Below are 21,504 nucleotides of genomic sequence, written 5' to 3' on the forward strand. Positions count from 1 at the left end.
CAGTGGAGAGGTCGGTCCGTGGAGGAGGCTACTTGGGAGACCGAGCGGGAGATGCGGAGCAGATATCCTCACTTGTTTGAGACTCCAGGTATGTTTCTTGACCCGCTCGAGGACGAGCGTTTGTTTTAGTTGGGGAGGATGTGACGACCCGGCCCGTCGTCACGTGAGTTACCTCCCAGTTTTCCCCATATTATGTTTCTCTATGCTTCATTATCGGTATTTGAGGTGATCGAGTTGAATTGGATTGGTTTTAGATGGAAATGAGACACTTAGTCTCTTTAAGGAAAGCTTGTTTTGGAAAAGTCAACCGAAAGTTGACTATTGAGTTAGAGGGCTCGGATGTGATTTCTGGTGATTCGATTAGCTTCGGGGGATGATTTGTGACTCAAGAGCGTGATCGGAAGTGATTTTGGAGGTCCGGTGTGGAATAGGCTTGAATTGGCGAAGTTAGTATTTTGGCGAATTCCGGTTGGTGGGTGAGATTTTGATCCGGGGGTCGGAATGGAATTCCGAGAGTTGCAGTAGTTCCGTTAGGTGATTTTGGATGTGTGTGCAAAATTTCAAGTCATTCGGAGATGTTTTGGTTGGGTTTTTGATCGAATGCGTAATTCGGAAGTTTTTAAGAAACTTAGGCTTGAATCCGATGTGATTTAATGGTTTTAACGTTGTTAGATGTGTTTTGACGATTGGAACAAGTTTGAATGAGGTGTTAGGATGTGTTGGTGTTTTTGGTTGAGGTCCCGGGAGCCTCGGGGTGAATTCGAGTGGTTAAACGAGAATTTTTGGAAGTTGCTTCAGGTCTGAGATTTCTGTCATCTGGTATTTCCGCTTCTGCGGAAATGGACCGCAGAAGCGGTTCCGCAGAAGCGGGTGGAAAAGCGCAGAAGCGATCTTGTGTTGAATTGATGAGTTCAATATAAGCGGACCCCTTTTCGCATCAGCGGGTTCGCAGGTGCGAGTGAATAACCGCAGAAGCGGTCTTTGGTAATCCGCAGAAGCGGAGAATATGTCGCAAAGGCGGAAGTGGTAAGTTAAGTGAGAAACTGCATAAGCGGGGAAATGGCTGCAGAAGCGGTCCCGCATATGCGGAAGCGGGACCGCATAAGCGAAAATCGCTGTAGACAGAAGGGGTTTTATAATATCATTTTCATCCGCGGGGGTTAAGTTATTTCCACCATTTTTACACGAGCTTGAGAGCTATTGGACGGATTTGAAGGAGGATTTCGACTAGGTGTGATTGGAGGTAAGTCCCTTGACCCAAATACATGAAATTATGCTAAATTTAACATGGAAATTGGTTGAAATTCATCAAAAGGGGGTAAAGCTAGGGCTTGAGAATTTGTAATTTTGAAACGGAATTTGGAGGGTCAAATGGACTCCGATTTTGGTAAAATTGATATGTATGGACTCGTGGCGAGACGAGGAATCCGGTGATGTGAATTTCGTAATTTTTTGAGAAGTGGGCCCGGGGCTCGGGTTTTGCCAACTTTGTGATTTTTGATATTTTTCGAGTCTTTTCGATTGGGTTATGATCCATTAGCCTATTGTGATGTATTCCTTGTGGTTTTGATCAGATTCGACGCACGAGGAGGTCGATTCAGGCGAAAAGGAATAGCGAGCTAGACTTTTGGCCGGCTAGAGGTGAGTAATGATTTTAAATGATGTTCTGAGGGCTTGAGACCTCGGATTTGCACAACTTGGTGCTGTGTTGAGATGAGACACCCGTTAAATGACGAGCGCGGGGTCATTTACTATTGGGGGCTGTGACTTGGTCCAGCCCGGATAATATTTTACTGCGTGTCAGCTATGACTTGTTGTTTTCACTATGTTTTGGGCTCATATCCATACTTGGGCTTATTGCCGACTGTTTGAACTCTTTGTGAGCTGTTATCACTGTTTTCCCTCACTATTTGAACTCAGTCCATGTGATTTACGCTGTTTTCATGAACTCAGCTATATTTTTACTCAAACTTGGAGTTTTAACTGATATTTGAACTATTGTTGAGCTGGGTATTATTGTTTACTGATGCCCGAGGGGCTTTGACTATTTCTGGACTGGTTGAGGCCAAGGGCCTTGTGTGAGGGCATGATGAGTGAGGTGAGGAGGCTTTCAGGCCTCGAGTGCATTGTGAGCAGGCTTTCAGGCCTCGTATTGATATTGTTCAGGCTTTCAGGCCTTATTGATAGCGCTTGGGCTGTAGGAGCCCCTCCAGAGTCTGCACACCTACAGTGAGCGCGGGTACCCATCTAGAGTGATTAAATATTGAACAGTGGTAACAATGACACTATTATACGCGTTTGGTCAGGTAACAATGACTGACCAGTCAGGTAACAATGACTGACCAGTGGTAACAATGGCACTGTAATACGCGTTTGGTCAGGTAACAATGGCTGACCGGTCAGGTAACAATGGCTGACTTACTGGTTGAGTATGATTGATTTTTAACTGTTTTCAAAAAGATTTTCTTCCTATATTTCACTGGTTTCTACTGTTTATCTGATATTGCTGCTTGAGATAGCATTATTTGTGCCCTTGTGGGATTTTATGTTCTCAGTCGTTATTTATTTTTATTACTCACTGGGTCGGAGTACTCACATTACTTCCTGCACCATGTGTGCAGAGACAGGCACAACTGAGTTCGTACCTGAGCACTGATTTCCTTCCAGACCAGGCGGACTAGGAGAGACGAGGTACCTGTCGACGTCCACAGCCCCGTTTCTTCCTTATCTTCTGCATACTTTATTCATCTTCAGACTATGTTTCCAGACTTGTAGTATTTTCATCAACTCTGTAGTAGCTCGTGACTTGTGACACCCCGATCATCGGGCTGAGTTTGGGATGGTTTTTCACCGTCATGTTACGTTTATTTCCGCACTTATGATTAATTAGTATCTATGATTTAAACCTGTTTATGCTAAGAAATTGTTAAAGGCAGTGTTGATTGTTCTGTTGGCTGGCCTTGTCTTCACGAGAGGCGCCATCACGACCGGGTGGGAATTGGGTCGTGACAAGACATAACCATAGGTCCATAAGATACATTATTGTAATTGCAATGCTTCATGACCGAATTGGACAAATTAAAAGTATAGAAGGACAGTCCCGTGCATGATGTATCCTAAGTTCACACAAGATCCGAGGAAGAGTACTCGCACCTCGAGACAAGAAGGTATAATTTAGGCACATCCTATCTTGACACAAGCATCAACAGTACATGGCTTGAAACTGTGATCTATAAGTCACATGTAGACAATTTTATTACATTTTCATGGGAATAATTGTAGTACCACGTTCACTGTTAGAGAAAGGACAGAAAGAGAGGCGAAAAAGAAATCTTACTACTTGGCACTTCATAATTTTTTGTAGGGTTGTCTTTCATGGGATGCTAGTTTCAGAAATTTAACATGCAGACACACTTTGTATCTCTATTTATAGTATCGTTTGGACTTTCTCAGTTAAGATGTAAGGCACAAAGATATGTCCAGGATCATGTTAGACAACGTCCAACGGACAATTCAAGCAGAATCACATGTTTCTAGTACTCTCTCCATTTTAATTTATGTAACGTAACATAATTTGGTTGTATACAGAGAGTTAAAGAAATAAAAAATTTTTGAAGCTTGTGATCTTAAGTATTGCCACAAGTTTTCAGTATCCATACTATTTTTGAGTTATTGAAAGAGCAAATTGATGTCTTCTCCTACACATAAACTACTTCGACAATTCCAGTATCCAATTTCTGTAACTCTCCTTTTCCTTTATCCATAACATCTTCCTCTAATCCTTGTACGTACAGGGAGTGGGCGGTAGATCTAGTGGCAAAGTTAGGACATATATGTATATAATACTAGTTCCTCGTGCGTTGCACATCTATGTTAACTTATGTATTGCGTGGTTGTTAAGAAATAAATTTTGGAGAAAACAAAAATATGGTGGCTTTTATATAATATTCTACGTCTTGTAACCTGAAAAGCAATCTTTCACATAGTTTCATGCATGCTACTAAATTATGTACCAACAAATTGATTTCATGCAAATAAAATATTTTTTAAGATCATTGGATTTTAATTGGTTTAATAGAAGTTGGATTTTATAAATCACTAAGGGTAAAATACTTTAGGTAAAAAAAGTAGAAATCCAATTTTATTGCCACTTTCTTCTTCATGGCTCTTTGATTTTTTTTCCCAATTGTAACAGGCTAGTGATCTGATTTATGATTCACTATACTTTTCATATCCTTCTTGATTAACCCGTTAGTAAATTGAATAAGTATATAAACATTAATACATACACAAAAAAATAGAAGTAATTACACAATTAATTTAAATGTATGAGTAAGTTTATAAAGGTAATTCTACGCATATGAACTAACCTCGTCCATGCTTAATTACCTGATATGACTCTAGATTATTGTACAAATGCTAACATAACTCATGTAAGTAATAATAATTGTTGATAGTTCGTTGTAAAAATATGGTGTAGTAAAACATAAATTGAGAGGACATATAATCTTCTTAATATCCAATTATCGTCGTTGCTTCTTGTTCTTCTTTTTATTTCCTCCATCTTCGACATGTTTAGTTTCTCAAATACAAAATAATAATTGATGCATAAAATAGTTTTCGATAAGTTATGTTGCAATTACATCAGTATTTTCAAACTTATTATTGGAAATTTATTAATTAATAACGATACCATGCAGAATAAGTTAAAATAAAAGCTAGAGGACTTAGATTTAACCTTATGAAGCAGTTTCGAAATACATTCATTTGACCAAAATGCTTATGAGCATATAATGCCTAAGTTAACTTCTCTAACTAAATATTTTTACAACTGATGTATCATACTGAATATTAAAGTCGTATTTATGAAAAACCAAACCATAGAGATGAATGAACCAAAAATATTCTCACCTCAACTATCTAATATTAGTATCTATGTTATGAACACTTTCGAAATTGAAGGCTATGAAGGATTTTCCAAAAGAGAAGTAGATTAGAAATGAAGTCAAATCTATATATACCTTTTCCTGTAGCACCAAACTTCTAACAATATTTTTTGTATGCTTCAATTGCACCTTCATAACGATACAAAAAAAACAAAAATAAAAATCAGAGGGAGTCATTCTTGATGACGAAAGAAAGCCATAAAATCAAAGAATAAGAGAATGTCATATTATTCATGGTGCGGATAGATACTTGAAGATATTATTTTGTGAAAATAAAGTCACAAAATGAAGCAAAGAAGAGAGACATAAATTATCAACGTACAAGCTGCATGTACAAAGCACAAATCGATGCAAGGGTCTGTCCTATTGTTCTTGGCATTGGTACTTGCAATTTTCTCACTACCTAATCGATATTGTAGTGTCAAGTTATAAACTGCATGTATATGCGAAAAAATCAGTACCTATTTTTTCCTACTCAAGAAATAACGTATAATGTCTTGCTTTACGTTATAAATTAAATTCAATCCCACCTAAAAACTTCATATGTTGGGAGAGTTAGGGGAACGTGTATTTCTGTACTTTCATCTACATGCTCTAATTTCTCATCTTTTTTTACCCTAACCAACATCACGTTTAATAAAGGCATGGATTAATTTTGAAACAATTGATTTCAAGAGTGTCTCTTTGCTTATGCTTGTGTCCTTTCATAAATGATTTTTTAAGAATATACGAATGTAGTTTAATATTATATCTTTAAATAACTTATTTGAATAGTGTCTTTTACTTATAGTTGTGTCTTTTCATAATTTAATTAATTTTTTAGAGTCAAATAAAGTTAAAGTTATTTATTTGTTTATCTATTTCATAAATGTATTTTGATAATTTAACGTTTGAAATTGGGTCTCAAATTCATCTTAATTTTTTTATAGGAACGAAGAGTCATGTTGGTCAGTGTATTGGTTTATTTTACTTTAATGTATCTTAAACTGAGTAGGAGGCCGATAATTTTTATTTTCGTGAAGGGCAAAATGGACAGTAAATTTTGAAGGATATTTTTGTAATTCAACTTTTAACTTAAGACCTTCCTACTTTTAATATAGTATAGATAGATAATGTTCATTACATGTAGTTTTGTTTTGTTTTGAATAAAGAAGTTGCTTAAGACGGAGTCCCATTCTTTAGAATCGGTTTTCGTACTGTGTAAACAAACTTCAAGTCAACATTATGTACTAAACAGGAAGCGTCACGGCCGATATCTATATCTATATCTGTATATATATATATAGCCTTTGGCGGACCCATGTGTATGGGTGATGAGGGGTCACCGGATCCTGTAAATTTCGACCGAAATTCTGTATATATATACGTATATACTTTGAAAGTCGTTAATTTAAAGCAGTTGACACCCTGAACACTAAAAGCCTTTAAGGGGCACTGGTTGAACAAAATAATATGCCCCGTCGCGTAAAAATTCTGGATCCGCCTCTGTATATAGCAACTAAACATCTAAAACGTATATGCAATTAGAAACATCTAAAACGTATTCACGCGCCCTTGACTAAAGAGTTGTTTTTATAGGTTGCATTTGTATTTTAATGAAAAAGAAGACAGTTTAGGAGTATGTTTGAAAAAAACCAAGTCTCTGTATGTGTCATTTCATGAATTTATTATCCTTAACCCAATGCTATACATGCATATATATACAAGTTGCGCTCCCCTCTCTCTTCGATAGAGGAGAAGAAGAATATTCATCAACGAACGAGACGCTGAATCTGATGCTATAGAAACATCAGTCTTCTTTTCTATAAAATTATACTCTAGGAGTAACATTTCATGCAGAGAAACCTAACCTGAACAATATTTCCTACTCTTTTTCCCCCCTTTGGAATACAACTTTTCTGTTAAAGTCTCATATTAGTTTGCAAATTCGATATACAACTCCATCTGTTGCATTTTATGTGAAGGCGTTTGACTGAAAACGGTACATAATAAAGAAAAAAGGACTTCAAAAATCAGGACATTAAGAGTAAAATGAAAAGTTTAAAATTAAATTACTTTTAAATATAGAAAGATGTCATTTTTTCTGGAGCAAACCAAAAACAAAAGAGTATCACATAAAATAAATATCACGAATATATAAGTAGCCTAGTTTTTTCACATCTAAGGCCTTTTTGGCAAAGTTTTTGCACCGGACACTCCACGCCCACACCCAACACATCCACAAGCAGAAATTAGAGAACAGTTCATGCTTCTATATATGTTGGTACAGTAAAAGAATTTTTACGTCATTACATCAAATAAAAGAATACTTCCTCCGTTCCAGTTTATTTGAACCTATTTCCTATTTGGTCCGTTCCAAAACGAATGATTAATATGGAAACAATTTAGCTTAAACTTCCAATTCTACCCTTAATAAGAAGCTTTTACAACCACACTAATACTCTGGACCCCTTTTTGATTTATTTAGGACCACAAATTCCAAAAATCTTCATTTTTTCTTAAACTGCGTGCACAGTCAAACATGTTCACATAAATTGGAACAGAGGGAGTACTAAATAAGTAATTAACTCTCCAAATAGGTGGAATAAGTAATAAAAATATATGATGCACACAATCAGCTGCAACTGTTTAAATTACACGAATAGTGTAAAAACTCTTTACACTATCAATAGTTAAATTCAAGGAGAAAACAACATTATTAAGCTAATTCTTCAGCACAAGTTCTCAAAAAGAAGTAGACATTTGTCTCAAAAGAAATTATTAAGATTACACCATCCTTACAAGTGCAAATCTAAACTCAAATGATCTTGAACTCCTCCCTTGGGTTCATATTCAAATCTGCTATCATAATTAGGGCTTTTAACCATTGGAAAAGGCTTCAAATCATCATTAGGAAACCCTAAGTTAGAAGAAGAATTCTGATGAACTGCTGAAGGAATCCGCCAAAATGCCAATGGATTTCTGTTTATAGGAGTTTGAGAATAAGGACTAATAACATTATTGACATGATGGTTTCCATAAAACCTCGTACTATTGTTAATGTTGTTCCATGTTGAATGACGAGTAGTACTAGGAGTTGCTGGTTCACCAAGGCGATGATGGTTCATTATCCCATATATACTTGCCTCTGTCGATAAGAAATAAACGTTATATTTAAAGTAACAACACAATATAATAACGATACTACCATCCCATGTTGAATGAATATGAGTATTATGCGTGTGTTTGTTATGACTGAAAATATTTTCTAGAGAAAAGACTTTCTCTCACTATCCAATACTCTCAAAATTTAAGAATTATTTCTAATGGACTATCAAGAAAAACGTAAGTGGAGAATGGTTATTTTTCCCTTTTTAATGGAAAACAATATTCTTGAGGGAGAACATAGTTTGGTATTTGTGAAAACATTTTGTAGGAAATATTTTCTGTCATACCATTTTTTGTTTACCTATAACACTTTTGAAACTTGTGATCTTAAACATAATATTATATTTGTGTGACTATAAAAATTTAATTTAAAATTATATTCAAATTTAGAAATATTAGGGTAACATATATAAACTCAAAAGGAGGGAGGATACGATAGTATTATCTTACCATGCGCTAAGGCAGACTGAAGATGAGCTCGTTTGGCATCCTGGCGTTCTCTCTTGTGTGCATTTTGATGGCCTCCTAAGGCTTGAGAAGTTGGGAAGTTTTTAAAACAATATTGACATTCATATTTCCTCTGACTTTCTTTATAAGCATAGTTGGCAGGATTCACAGTATTTGTTTCAGGTTCGTCATGAAAAGGGTTACTGTCAATGGATTCGGACATGTCGGTGGTGGTCGTAGCATTACTACCACCGCCAAATTCTTTGCCGAAAAGCCGAATGGGCTTTTCTTTAACAGGTGGTGGTGGTGGTGGTGGTCGGATAAAGGGAGTTAGCTGGGAGAAGCTCTCCACGTTCATGAATTCAAGAGCTTCTCTTTCTGTCTTGTCCATGGATTTTTTCTGTTGTATTTGTAAAGAATGAAGAAAAGGGAAAAAGACTTGGAAGTGAGAGGTTTTGGAAGAAGAAGAGAATGCTAAAGCAGGAATTGAAGAATGAAGAGTATATATTGGGTTTTGGAAGATTTGAATGGGGCCAACAAAGGAAGTGATAAAAGTGTAAAGATAAGGTACGAGTAGGTTTTTATCTGATCTAATTCCCGAGTAATTGGAGGTGGCACCTCCAATATTGTCTTAGATTTTTTTAAGAATAAAATAAAATAAGATACGGCCCCCAAACTTTTTGGTAGGTTTGAGGGGTATGTATTCAACCTTAATTTTACTAGTCTTTGGATACGCATGTTGCGCGTGTATCTGATCTCAATGGATATAAATTTTTTATAACTTACATAAATATTATATTAAAAATATATTTGAGTTAATTCTAAAAATAAAAGTTAAAATAAAAGGTATAAGCTCCTGAAAATGATGATCATTGATCTTCTTTAGCTAATACAATAAAGGAAGAAAATATGCCCATAAAAGTCCTCAATCAATATGTTCGACTTTAATTTTGTCAAGTTTTATAATTTCATTACTTCAATTTCACAAATTATCACACTTCCTTTTTTTCATACTCCCTTTTTATTGAAATTATCACACTTCCTTTTTTTCATACTCCCTTTTTAGTTGTAGCAAAAACGCATAACTCTTGAAGATTTAAGAGTTTTGATGTTGGAAAACAAATGTTCGTAAGTTCATCATAGAAAATACAAACATGATCAGCTAACTGACATAGGGTTTGGGGTTTGACGTGAAAATCATAATACGTTAGAGTTTCATGCTTTTATAATAGTGTAAATAGATAGATTTTTAAAAATATATTTTGCATATGTATCCCTTTTCACTCATTACATAGCTTGTAGCTAAATATAATTATTATAACTTATTAATTAAGTGCATATAAATTTTAAAATATTTAGAGGTTAAAAACCTAACTCGATCGTAGTAAAAAAAGTTGCGATTATATTTTTATTATTATTTTATTAGATACATAAATGTTATTGGTTGAATCACATTTAATTATTAATTCATGTATTTAAAATATGAAATCTATTCGTATTTATAATTAAAATGTTAAATTAATATTTGTTGCAATTTGCAAGTATAAAATTATGGCCTTTCGTTTGTAAATTAACAAAAGGAAAAGAAACAAATGAAAAGGACTTTAACGTTAAAGAAAAATGTAAGTTGCACTCAATTAGGTTGTCACGTTTAAAATTCTAGACTTTTATGATTAATTCTAGTTGAAATCTAAGTCATTTTTTTCTCTTACTAAACCATTCTATTTTTGCTGGGAAGATTCTTAATCTTCTCGAATTAGCTATTTGTTAAAATATATAAAAGGTAAAATTTAATTAACTTTGATGTCCTAAATATTAGGATTTAATTTCCTACATTATAGTTTAAATAAGGAAAGATTTAATAGGCAAAATTTTAGTTAATCTAGAAGTCCTATATATTAGAAAAATAATTAAATGACTATATTGTCTAGTATGAACTCTATTTTTAAAGGATAAAATAGGCGAACGATATTTCGCTAAGGGCCTTCGTGCTTTTAATATAGTATAAATATAAATTATGCGTGTGTAAGTGTATGTTGGTGAAGTCAAATCATCTATGACTAATTAAAACTATGACTTATGGGGGAATTCCACAAGAGGGATGTGATTGTCAAAAAATCTGAGTAATATAACGGTGATCGACCAGTTAATTTATGCATAGACCAATGTATCATACCCTGCCCAGATAATGATATTCCGTAAATAATTATTACCAAGCTCTTGTACAATGTGAGGTATTAGTAATACCTTTTTGGGTTAAGCACTCACTAAAAGATATTAGAACAAATGACCATAAAGTGAAAGTTTATAGAAGTTAATGTAATTAAGGATTTTCAGGAATAGATCGTAAACTGCTTATATAAACAATTTAATTCACCCTTTAGGATCGTGAAACGTAATGATTATTACCACACACACAAAAAAAAGTAATAGTACTTTTATCAAGAAAACATATCCAATTTGATAGTATTTTCTTGATTTCAACGGAATTGTGTAATCTTTGCTAGTTATTGAGAAACTAATCTCTCTTGTAATAGAGCTCTTTTACTAAAGTTGAGAAGAGAGAAAGAGAAAGAGAGAGAAGAGAGAGAAAGGATAAAAAGAAATGATAATTTTATAAAAGGTAAGACTCCACAGTACAGACTCTGCGTACATAAAAATAATCTGACATTGGATTCCCTATACGAATTCTAAGACTGACACCTATCTAAGTTTTGATAACATACATATGGACTTAATTGGAAAGATAATCTAAATTAAGGGACCTAATTGACATAATGTAAACTACCACTAAAATATAACATGGACTAAATAAAACTTAACAGAATTCTTGACAATCCATCCTCCTTGAGAACCTTGCCCTCAAGGTTCATCTTTAAAGTTTGGGAATTGAGACTAGATGAAATTGTAATATTCCCAAGTGTCTTCTTCTGGTAACAAATTAGCTCATTGCACTAGTATCTGAGTAGCAGGTCAGTTTCCTTTCTTCACCATTCTTCTATAGCACAGCAACAGGTTCAACAAGAGGCTGTCCTTCAGGGGAGCAAATTGAAGGATCAATAGAGGGAAAAACTTGCTTCCCAGCCTTCTTCTTAAGTTGAGATATGTGAAACAAAGGTGTATTTTTGCTGTAGGAGGCAATTCCAGCTTGTAAGCAACAGGACCAATCTTCTTAATGATCTGATAAGATCCATAGAATTTAGAAGCTAGCTTCAGACTCTTCGTCACAACCACTGATGATTGCCTGTATGGTTGTAACTTCAGATATACCCAATCACCTTATGCAAATTCTCTTTGAGTTCTTCTTTTGTCAGCATAAAGTTTCATCCTGTTTTGAGCCTTTTCTAAGTTTTCCTTCATCACCTTCGCCATCACTTGTCTTTCTTTCAGGATTTGATCAATGGCAGTGATAAGCTAGGATTTTACCATGATTATACCCCTTACTTGCTATTGCTTTTGTTACAAATCGCCACAAAATAATCCCAAAAGGCTTACAAGTTGTGCTTGATTGCAGGTTTGAGCGAAAAGGTGACAAATGTCAAAGATCGGCTCGAAACGGAGTGAAACTTGCCAAGTGTCAAGAACAAGTGAAGTTGAGGAACAGGAAGACCTAGCGCGGACCGCACTGATATGCCACGCGGCCGCGCTAGGAGATTCAGAGAGGGGTGAATTGAGGTGCAAGCCTCGCGGCCGCGCTCCATTTCTGCGCGGTCCGTGCAAGGGAAGTCCAGAGAACTACCAGTGCAGGCTTAAGTCCCACGCGGTCGCGCTGCATATCAGTGCGGTCTGCGTGAAAGAGATTCAGAGACATGGAGATTTGACCAAGTCAAGCTATGCGGCCGCGCCCCATTCCTGCGCGGTCCACGCCGACCCTCCGCCGCGGCCGCGCGACATTTCTGCGCGGTCCGCGGCCCCCCAACTTCAGAGATGAGATTTGAGAGTTAAAGTGCCTACGCGGCCGCGCGACCTTTTTGCGCGGTCCGCGCTGACCCCGCAGGGGTATTTTTGTCGAGATTTTCCAGTTCGGTATAAATAGATCTTTTTACCATTTTTAGGTCAAGTTTTAGATTTTGAACAAGAGCTGCGCTCGTGAGAAGTATTCTGTAGCCTATTTTGGTAATTTTCCTCTTCAATATCATAATTTCTAATTAGTAATCAATCATTATGTTATTTTCATCATCTATTTCTACTGTTTCTTCTTTAATTATGTCTAGCTAAACCCATTAGCTAGGGTTGTGGCTCAACCCTAGTATGGGTAGTCAATGGGTGTTGCATTCTAGGGTGAGATTGAGATTGGGTATTTGTTATTTGGGTTAATTTTGTGTTTCAATCTAGAATTTATGGTTGCAAACATGAATTCAAGCTTAGTGGGTCTAACTCTTCTTGAGAAAGAGAGTCATATGACCCTAAAAGTTGACCTAACAAGGAATTGGGATGGACCCATGAGAATGGTAGTCCCAATTAACGGGTTAAACCTCGAAAGAGTAACTACCCTACTTGAGCCCTAGTTGCTCGGTCTAATTGGCCTACCTAATTGGTCTCGAGAGAGTCAATTGGGCAAAAATCGTTCTCTCTACCGAGAGGTGTGAGAATGAGTGCAATTGTGCAACGGTTATAGCAATAAACCCAGATTTATCAATCTCCCCTTAGTAGCTTCTACCCGTTAGCTAGCCACCTAGGTAGTGTCACGACCCTAGTGCCTTTTTCCTATATTAAGCACAACTTAGCAATATTCTCCTAGCATAATTTAGCTTTAATCCTTAGATTACAATAGAAGTTTTAAATATAAAAACCCCCAAAAATGTTAGGAGTGCAATTAGAAGTACAAACGCAATTCTAGGCTAAACAGGCAATACAACTCCATTCCAAGCTCCCTGTGGAAATTCGATCCCGAACCACTATTCGGGTAAAAGCTGTTGCTACCCGCTCTTCCTACCATTGTGTAGTGTTGAGACGGCCGCGATCACTTTTTGGCGCCGTTACCGGGGAGCTTACGGTGTTGACTATCGGTTTAGTTAGTTTTGTGTTTTGCTTCTCTTCCCTTCTTATTTACTAATTCTGTTTGAGTCGATCAATCAGGTACTATGACTCTCAATGCAAACGACCCTCTTGGCAGCGTGAATGCGGGGGAGGAGGTAGATAATCTTGAGCCCGAAGAGGTTATACCACCTCAAGTTCCACGTAGAGGCCGTCCGGCCAACGCAAATGACATCCTATTCCAGACCCTCCTCCGCCACCGCTAAGAGCAGTCCCAAGAGTTCTTCCAAATCAAGGGTACGCGAGTGCCATTGTTCCTCCCCGAATCCGGGCGGGGAACTTTCAAATCACAAATGTTATGTTGGCCTTGCTCGAGCAAAGGGGGTATTTTACGGGCGCCTCCGATCAAAATGCATACAAGCACTTGAAGGGGTTCGTAGATACTTGCTGGGGCAGCAAACAAACAAACGTGTCAGAGGATGCGTTGAGATAGAGGCTTTTCCCGTTTTCTCGTCGGGGCAAAGCGTTGGACTGGTTAGAAAGGCTACCCAATCATTCTATCACCACATGGGATGAATTGGCGGACAAATTTATTGCCAAATTCTTTTCTCCAAGTCATATGGCGGCTCTTCGGGACGAAATTCTAGCTTTCAAGCAAATGCCAACGGAACCATTGCACAAGATCTGGGAACGATATAGAACAATGGTGAAGGAGTGCCCTAACAACGACATGACTGAGGCGATGATCCAGCAGACTTTCTATAGGGGCATCAACACCATGAATCAGTGCATTGTGAACCAATTGGCCGGTGGGAACTTTATGAAACTTTCTTACCAAGAGGCATGTGATGTACTTGATGAAATGGCCGACACTTCTTCGGCATGGCAAAGCCGAGCAAATGTGCCCCAAGGTGACCCCACGATCATCCATTTGCACAAGGAATTGAATGACCATGGCCAAGCTATTGCCGAACTTATAACAACAATGAATCAATTGACGAAGGCGCAATTGCAACATGTTCAAAGCCCGCGCCAAGTCAATGCAATGGAGAATGTGTCTATGTTGAAAAGGAGGCAAAGGGGACAGCAACAACAACAAGGTAATTGTGAGCAGTTTGACAACAACAATGATGGTGGTGGTTATTCAAACGAGTGTTATGATGATCAAAGTGAGGAATGCCAATATGTCAATAACTACCAAGGAAATAGAGGAAATCAAGGGAATCAACAATGGCGCCCCCAAGGCAATTGGGGCAATCAGCAAGGTGGCGGAAATTGGAATAACAATAATCAACAACAAGGTGGTAACAATTGGAACAATAACAATCAGAACAACAATTTGGGTAGTCAAGGGAACAATTAAGGCAATTGGAACGGGAACAACAACAATTGGAGCAACAACAATAGCAATCAAGGAGGGTGGAATAATGGTGGTAGGGGGCAAGGCTTTCAAAGGCCCCCCATGTTCCAACAACCAAACAATCCACCCCCCTTTCAGTCGCAAGGGCCTAGTTCTTCCGGGAGTGATATGGGACAGATAGAGATGATGTTCGAGCAGATGATGAAAAAGAACCAAGATTCTGACGCACAATTGGCTTCACATAACACATCCATCCGGAACCTAGAGGTGCAAATAGGACAAATTTCTCAAGCTTTAAATACCCGACCTAAAGGTGCGCTACCAAGTGACACGGTAGTGAACCCAAAGGGGGGTAACAATCATGTGATGGCAGTTACAACTAGGAGTGGAAGAGGCGGTGATGTGCATGCCTCGGATGAGAATCGGGTTGTGAATGATGAAGTTGAGTCGCATGACGATGATGTGCCTTTGAATGTTGACAATGTGGTTGAACCAATAGTGACAAATGATGTGGGGATTGATATTGATGATGAGGCCGGGGTAGAGACTCAAGATGCCGTGAACCCATCTAGGGAACACATTATTGATATACCCGAGCTGGCGGTGCCCAAGGCCAAGGCACCCTTGCCTAGACCACCTCCACCATATCCTCAGCGGTTAGCAAAGCAAAAGAATGACAATCAGTTCAAGAAATTCATAGACATGATGAAAAGCCTCACAATCAATGTTCCTTTAGTGGAGGCCCTCGAACAAATGCCTGGTTACACAAAGTTTATGAAGGATTTAGTCACCAATAAGCGTTCTATGGAGTGTGAAACAATAAAGATGACGCACCAAGTTAGTGCGATTGTGCATTCTATGGCCCCGAAACTAGAAGACCCTTTGCACCATCGGGAGTGCGGAGTTTGCTAAGGCCCTATGTGACTTGGGGGCTAGCATTAATTTGATGTCGTACTCAGTCTTCAAGACTTTGGGAATTGGGAAACCTAGGCCAACCTCGATGAGACTTCAAATGGCGGACCGGTCGATGAAGAGGCCTTTAGGTATAATTGACGATGTGCTTGTCCGGGTGGACAAATTCATATTGCCGGCCGACTTTGTCATATTGGACTGCGAAGTGGATTTTGAGGTACCAATCATTCTTGGAAGAACTTTCCTAGCTACAGGGAAGGCTTTGGTTGATGTTGAAGCTGGTGAGTTAACATTCCGTGTGGGTGATGAGAAGGTCGTATTTCATGTGTGCAAATCAATGAGACAACCCAATAGCACGGAGGTGTGTTCATTTGTGGACATAGTCACAGCAGTGATAGTGGATGACACAAGTGCCTTGATTAATGTTGAAGATCCTCTTGAAACCGTGCTTCTTAACATGGATGTCAATGATGATGCCGGTAGAGTGGAGTGCGTGAATGCATTGCATGGTATGGGTTCATATTCTTATGAGCCTAGGAAGCTATCTTTGGATCTTGAGAATCGCAAAACTCCGCCAACCAAACCATCAATTGAGGAGCCACCGGTGTTGGAGATGAAGCCACTTCCTCCACACCTCATGGGCGATGCTCGTTAACAATATTACCTTTTGAGGTGTGCCGCTTTTTAGTTGCTCGACAACTTTACTCCGTCTTGATTTTCCAATTCGTTTGACTCTTTCCCGGTGAAAGCTGAAACTCGGTAGGGGCCTTCCCGCGTCGGACCTAGCTTTCCTGCGTTGAGCTCCCGGGTATTCTGAGTTACTTTCCTTAAAACCAAAACGGAGGTTGGCTCTTCCATTATAATATCTTTCCATTCTCTGTTTTTCGGCTGCCATCCTTATATGCGCCAAGTCCCTGCTTCGTCGAGCAGCTCCAATTTGACCAATAATGCTTCATTGTTTGCTTTTTCGTCTGCTTGAAAATATCTCAAGGTAGGTTCCCCTACTTCCACATGGATCAAGGCTTCTGCTCCGTTTACAAGAGAGAAAGGGGTATCCCCCGTGCTTAATTATTCGTTGTACAGTACGCCCATAGTTCTCCTGGTAGTTCTGCGGCCCATTTGTCTTTGGCTGTTTCCAATCTCTTTTTGAGATTTTGGATAATCACCTTGTCTGTTGATTCTGCTTGACCGTTTGCGCTCAGGGTGATAGGGTGATGATGTGATCCTTTTGATATTCAAATCTTCAAAGAATTTGTGACCTTTGCGCCTATAAATTATAGCCCGTAGTCACAAGCTATCTCTTTTGGTATCCCGAATCTGCAAATTATATTCTCCCACAAGAAATCTACCACTTTGCGCTGGTTGATTTTTTTGTAAGGACCTGCTTCAACCCACTTAGAAAAATAGTCAGTTAAAATCAAAAGAAATCTTACCTTACCGGGGGCTGGCGGTAACAGACCGACTATATCCATCCCCACTTCATGAATAGCCAGGGCCATAAAACAGAGTGCAGTAGCTCCGCCAGTTGATGTACCAACGGTACATGGTGTTGACAGTTATCGCATTTCTGAACATAAGGCTTAGCGTCTTGTTCCATCCGGGGCCAGTAGTATCCTGCTCTAATTAGCTTTAATACTAAGGAATCCGCACCCGAGTGATTTCTGTAGATCCCTTCGTGGACTTCTCTCATGACACATTAGCTTCGGAAGCTCCCAAACATCGGGCCAACGGGCCTTGGAAAGATCTTCTATACAATTGACCTCCCTTGAAGCTGTATCGAGCTTCTTTAGTTCGCAGCCCGAGATGCCTTGGGGTCTTCAGGTAAATTTTCGTTCTCAAAATAGTCAATGATCTAATTTCTCCAGTCCCAGACCAAATTGGTCGCATTTACTTCGTCATAGCCATCTGCATCCAATACTGAACGCATACGCTGCACGATTGTGCCGGAGTCCGATCCCAGATTTGCTATTGCGTCTGCCTCTACATTTTCTTCTCTTGGGATGTGGATAATTGACCATTCCCTGAACTGTGCGAGCGGAGCCTGGACTTTCACTACATATTATTGCATGCATTCCTCTTTGGCTTCGAAGATCATGTAGACCTGATTTACTACCAATCGGGAATCACATTTGATTTCTATGACCTCATAGTCCAGTCCCTGGGCCAACTCGAGTCCAGCAATCAAAGCTTCATACTCTGCTTCATTGTTAGTCAGAGGAACAATTCTTACGGTCTGCCTCAAGGTTTCCCACGAAGCCGTGATTAGCACCATGCCGAGCCGGACCCTTTCACATTGGAAGCTCCATCCATAAATAAGGTCCAAACACCTTATGTCGATTCTAACACCAGCACTGCTTCTTTGGGGGCCAAAGGTAACAGTTCCGAACTGAAATCGGCCACAAAGTCGGCTAAAACTTGTGACTTAATCGAAGTCCTAGGTTTATATTCTATGTCAAGTTCACTCATTTCGACTTCCCACTTGGCCAGCCGACCTGAAAGTTCAGGTTTATAAAGGATATTCCGCAGGGGAAATGTTGTCACTATGGCTATCAGATGACATTGAAAATAAGGCCTAAGCTTCCGAGCGGCGACCACGAGAGCTAAAGCCAATCTTTTTGGATGAGGGTAGCGAGTTTCTGTCCTTGTTTATATGTTACTAACATAATAGATAAGAGATTGTGTACCTTCATCCTCACGGACTAAAACGACACTTATTGCTGCCTCTGAGACCGCTAAGCAAATCAGCATCTGTTCGCCTTTTTTTGGTTTTGACAGTAACGAAGGACTCGATAAATACATTTTCAAATCCTTCAAAGACTGGTGGCATTCCGGAGTCAATTCGAAGTTGTTCTTCATTTTGAGGAGTGAAAAGAAGTGATGACGTTTTTCTGAAGACCGGGAAATGAACTTGCTTAAAGTGGCCAACCTTGCTGTCAAACTTTGAACCTCTTTTACACTTGATGGCTAGTCAGGGATGTCTTCGATGGCTTTAATTTAATCGAGATTAACTTCGATCCCTCTTTGCAACACCAGGAATCCCAAGAACATACAGAGCTAACTCCGAATGCACATTTCTCGGGGTTAAGCTTCATATATTCTTCCTTAGGATGTCAAAGGTTTCTTGCAGGTGTTTAAGATGGTCACCTGCGTTCAAAGACTTAACCAACATATCATCTATGTAAACTTCCATGATTTTCCCTATTTTCTTTTCAAACATTTTGTTTACGAGCCGCTGATAAGTGGCTCTAGCATTTTAGCCCGAAAGGCATCACATTGTAGCAATATGTGCCGAAGTTCGTTATGAACAAAGTTTTTTCCCGATCCCCCAGGTTCATTATGATTTGGTGTTAACCGAAGTAAGCATCGTGGAAACTCATTAACTCGTGTTCAGTCGTCACATCAATCATTTGATCAATATTCGACAATGGGAACGAGTCTTTTGGGCACGCCTTATTAAGATCCTTATAGTCTATGCACATGCAAAAAATTTTATTCTTTTTTGGAACTACTACTACATTAGCTAGCCAGTCAGGATACTTTACCTCTTGGATTGAACTAATATCAAGCAAATGAGTTACCTCTTCTTTGGCGAATTTGTTTCTGACCTTGGCAATAGGACATTTTTTCTGCCTTATCGGAGGGATGTTATGATCTAAGCTTAGTTTGTGCATGGCCACTTCTGGCGGGATACCTGTCATATCTGCATGCGACCATGTAAAACAGTTAATATTAAATTTAAGAAATTCGATAAATCCAGACCTGAGCTCGGGGTTTAGTCCTGTGGACTATGTTGCGTCCGTTTCTTCTGGTACCTAGAAATATCTTGGTACCTGATAGGATTCCGACGACTCCTCCCCTGGTTGACTTCTCTCGGCTCGGGAGCAGGCGTCGATTCCTATAATTTCTATGTTGCAGGATCCTTCCCTTTGCAACTGGAAACTGAGACTACGTTTATCTCCCTTGCTGCGGTTGGTCACCCCATATTTGTTAAATTCCCTCGGGAGTTGGGAATTTCAGTAATTGATGACATGTTGACGGCACAATCATCATCTCGTGCAACCGCGGTCTCCCTAGGATATATTGTAGCACATATTGCCATCTACTACTTCAAAAAGGGTCGTCTTCATTACCCACTCGACATTCGTGGGCAGCAGGATCTCTCCTTGGGTCGTCACGCTTGCCGGGTTGAACCCGATAAGGAGTTTTGTGGCCGGAATGATACTTCCGGTCAGCTTGGCTTGCTCTAGCACTCTTTACTGGATAAAATTGGCCGAACTTCTTAGGTCCACCAAAATTCTTTTAATTTTAAAATCTAAAACATTAAGAGAGATTACCAAGGCAATTTTGTGCGGTAGAAGTAGTCCATCTACGTCCTCCTCTTTGAAGGTAATGTCGTCCTCAACGACTTCTCGGAGTCTCTTACTATAGGTAACTGACACCTTCGTTTTGCTGCTAAAAATGTCACACCATTAATCTCGCCCCTCCCCCCCCCTCCCCCCGAATATCACGTTAATTGTCAGACGAGGAGAATCTTCTCCTGCTTTCGAGGGTTCCGCATTATCACAATTGCAGTTGCAGTTGCTTTTAGCCCGGTCGCTTATGAATTCTCTGAGATGGTTGTTTTTCAGCAACGTTGCCATCCCCTCGCGCAAATGCCTGCAGTCCCCAGTCCGGTGACCGTTGGTCCCATGGTATTCGTACCACAAGTTAGGATCCCTTTGACTGGGATCTGATCTCATTGGTTTTGGGAACCATGCTTCCTTAATGTTCTCATAGCTGACACTAGTTCCACTATGCTGACGTTGAAGTTGTATTCAGATAGCCTAGGGTAGGAATAATCTCGGGAACCTGATATCTCCTTTTCCTGCAATGATCTGTTATTTCGGCCGCGATCAGCTCTCCTATTAGCAGCGAATCTATCCGCCGATCGGAAATCTCTACTGCGTCCTTCGGCCCTTTCATAGGGAAAAACCGACCTCTTGAAGACCGTCGATCTGTGTCAAAATCATCCTTTGATTTCTCCTTATTCTTCTCGCGGTCCCAACCCTTGGTTGATGTCGGGAAACCGATCTGATCATCCTCAATTCTTATCTTTGACTCGTACCAGTTGTGAACATCCTCCCATGTTGTTTCCTGAAACTCGAGCAGACTTTCTTTCAATTTTTAAGAAGCGTCGGAACTTCTCGGGTTCAGTCCGTTAGTAAACGCTTCAGCTGCCCATTCGTCTGGTACGACCGGTAGCAGCATCCTTTCTTTCTAGAATATGGTCACGAACTCCCACAACAATTTGGAATCTCCTTGTGCAATCCTAAATATGTCGGACTTTTGGGCCTATACCTTTTTGGCCCCGGCATGGGCTTTAATAAAAGAATCCACGAGCATCTCGAAGGAATCTATTGAGTGTTTGGGTAAGAGCAAATACCATGTCAGGGCCCCCTTCGTGAGGGTCTCCCCGAATTTCTTCGGTACGACTGACTAAATCTCGTGCGGAGCTAAATTGTTCCCCTTCACCGCCATTGTATAGATGGTGATGTGCTCCTGAAGATCCGAAGTCCCATCATACTTTGGCACGTCTGCATTTTTAACCGCTTTCGGATCAATTCTGGTGCCGCTCTTGGTTTGAACGATAACTGGGTGTATTTCTTTGAGTCCGGACCTTTTAACACTGGTGGTGCACCCAGAATTTGATCCATTCGGTTGTTTATTTCCCTCATA

General features: G+C 39.4%; 1 protein-coding gene across 1 annotated transcript; it reads right to left on the reverse strand.

Annotated features, from left to right (window-relative positions):
* Positions 1-7,723: 7,723 nt before the first annotated feature.
* On the reverse strand, positions 7,724-8,931 carry LOC109244476 (zinc finger protein 8-like). The gene is made up of 2 exons (XM_019411574.1): positions 8,544-8,931; positions 7,724-8,073 (listed from the first exon to the last, which is right to left on the reverse strand). Exons 1-2 carry the CDS (start codon positions 8,929-8,931, stop codon positions 7,724-7,726), a joined length of 738 nt encoding a protein of 245 aa, XP_019267119.1.
* Between the last annotated feature and the right edge of the window lie 12,573 nt (positions 8,932-21,504).

This window comes from Nicotiana attenuata, unplaced genomic scaffold (assembly GCF_001879085.1).
Source record: "Nicotiana attenuata strain UT unplaced genomic scaffold, NIATTr2, whole genome shotgun sequence".
In the NCBI taxonomy this organism is placed as follows: domain Eukaryota; kingdom Viridiplantae; phylum Streptophyta; class Magnoliopsida; order Solanales; family Solanaceae; genus Nicotiana; species Nicotiana attenuata.

Coding starts and splice junctions, on each gene's coding strand:
- LOC109244476 (XM_019411574.1), bottom strand. CDS start 8,931: ATGGACAAGACAGAAAGAGAAGCTCTTGAATTCATGAACGTGGAGAGC. Junction 8,074..8,543: donor TCAGTCTGCCTTAGCGCATG/GTAAGATAATAC, acceptor TCTTATCGACAG/AGGCAAGTATATATGGGATA.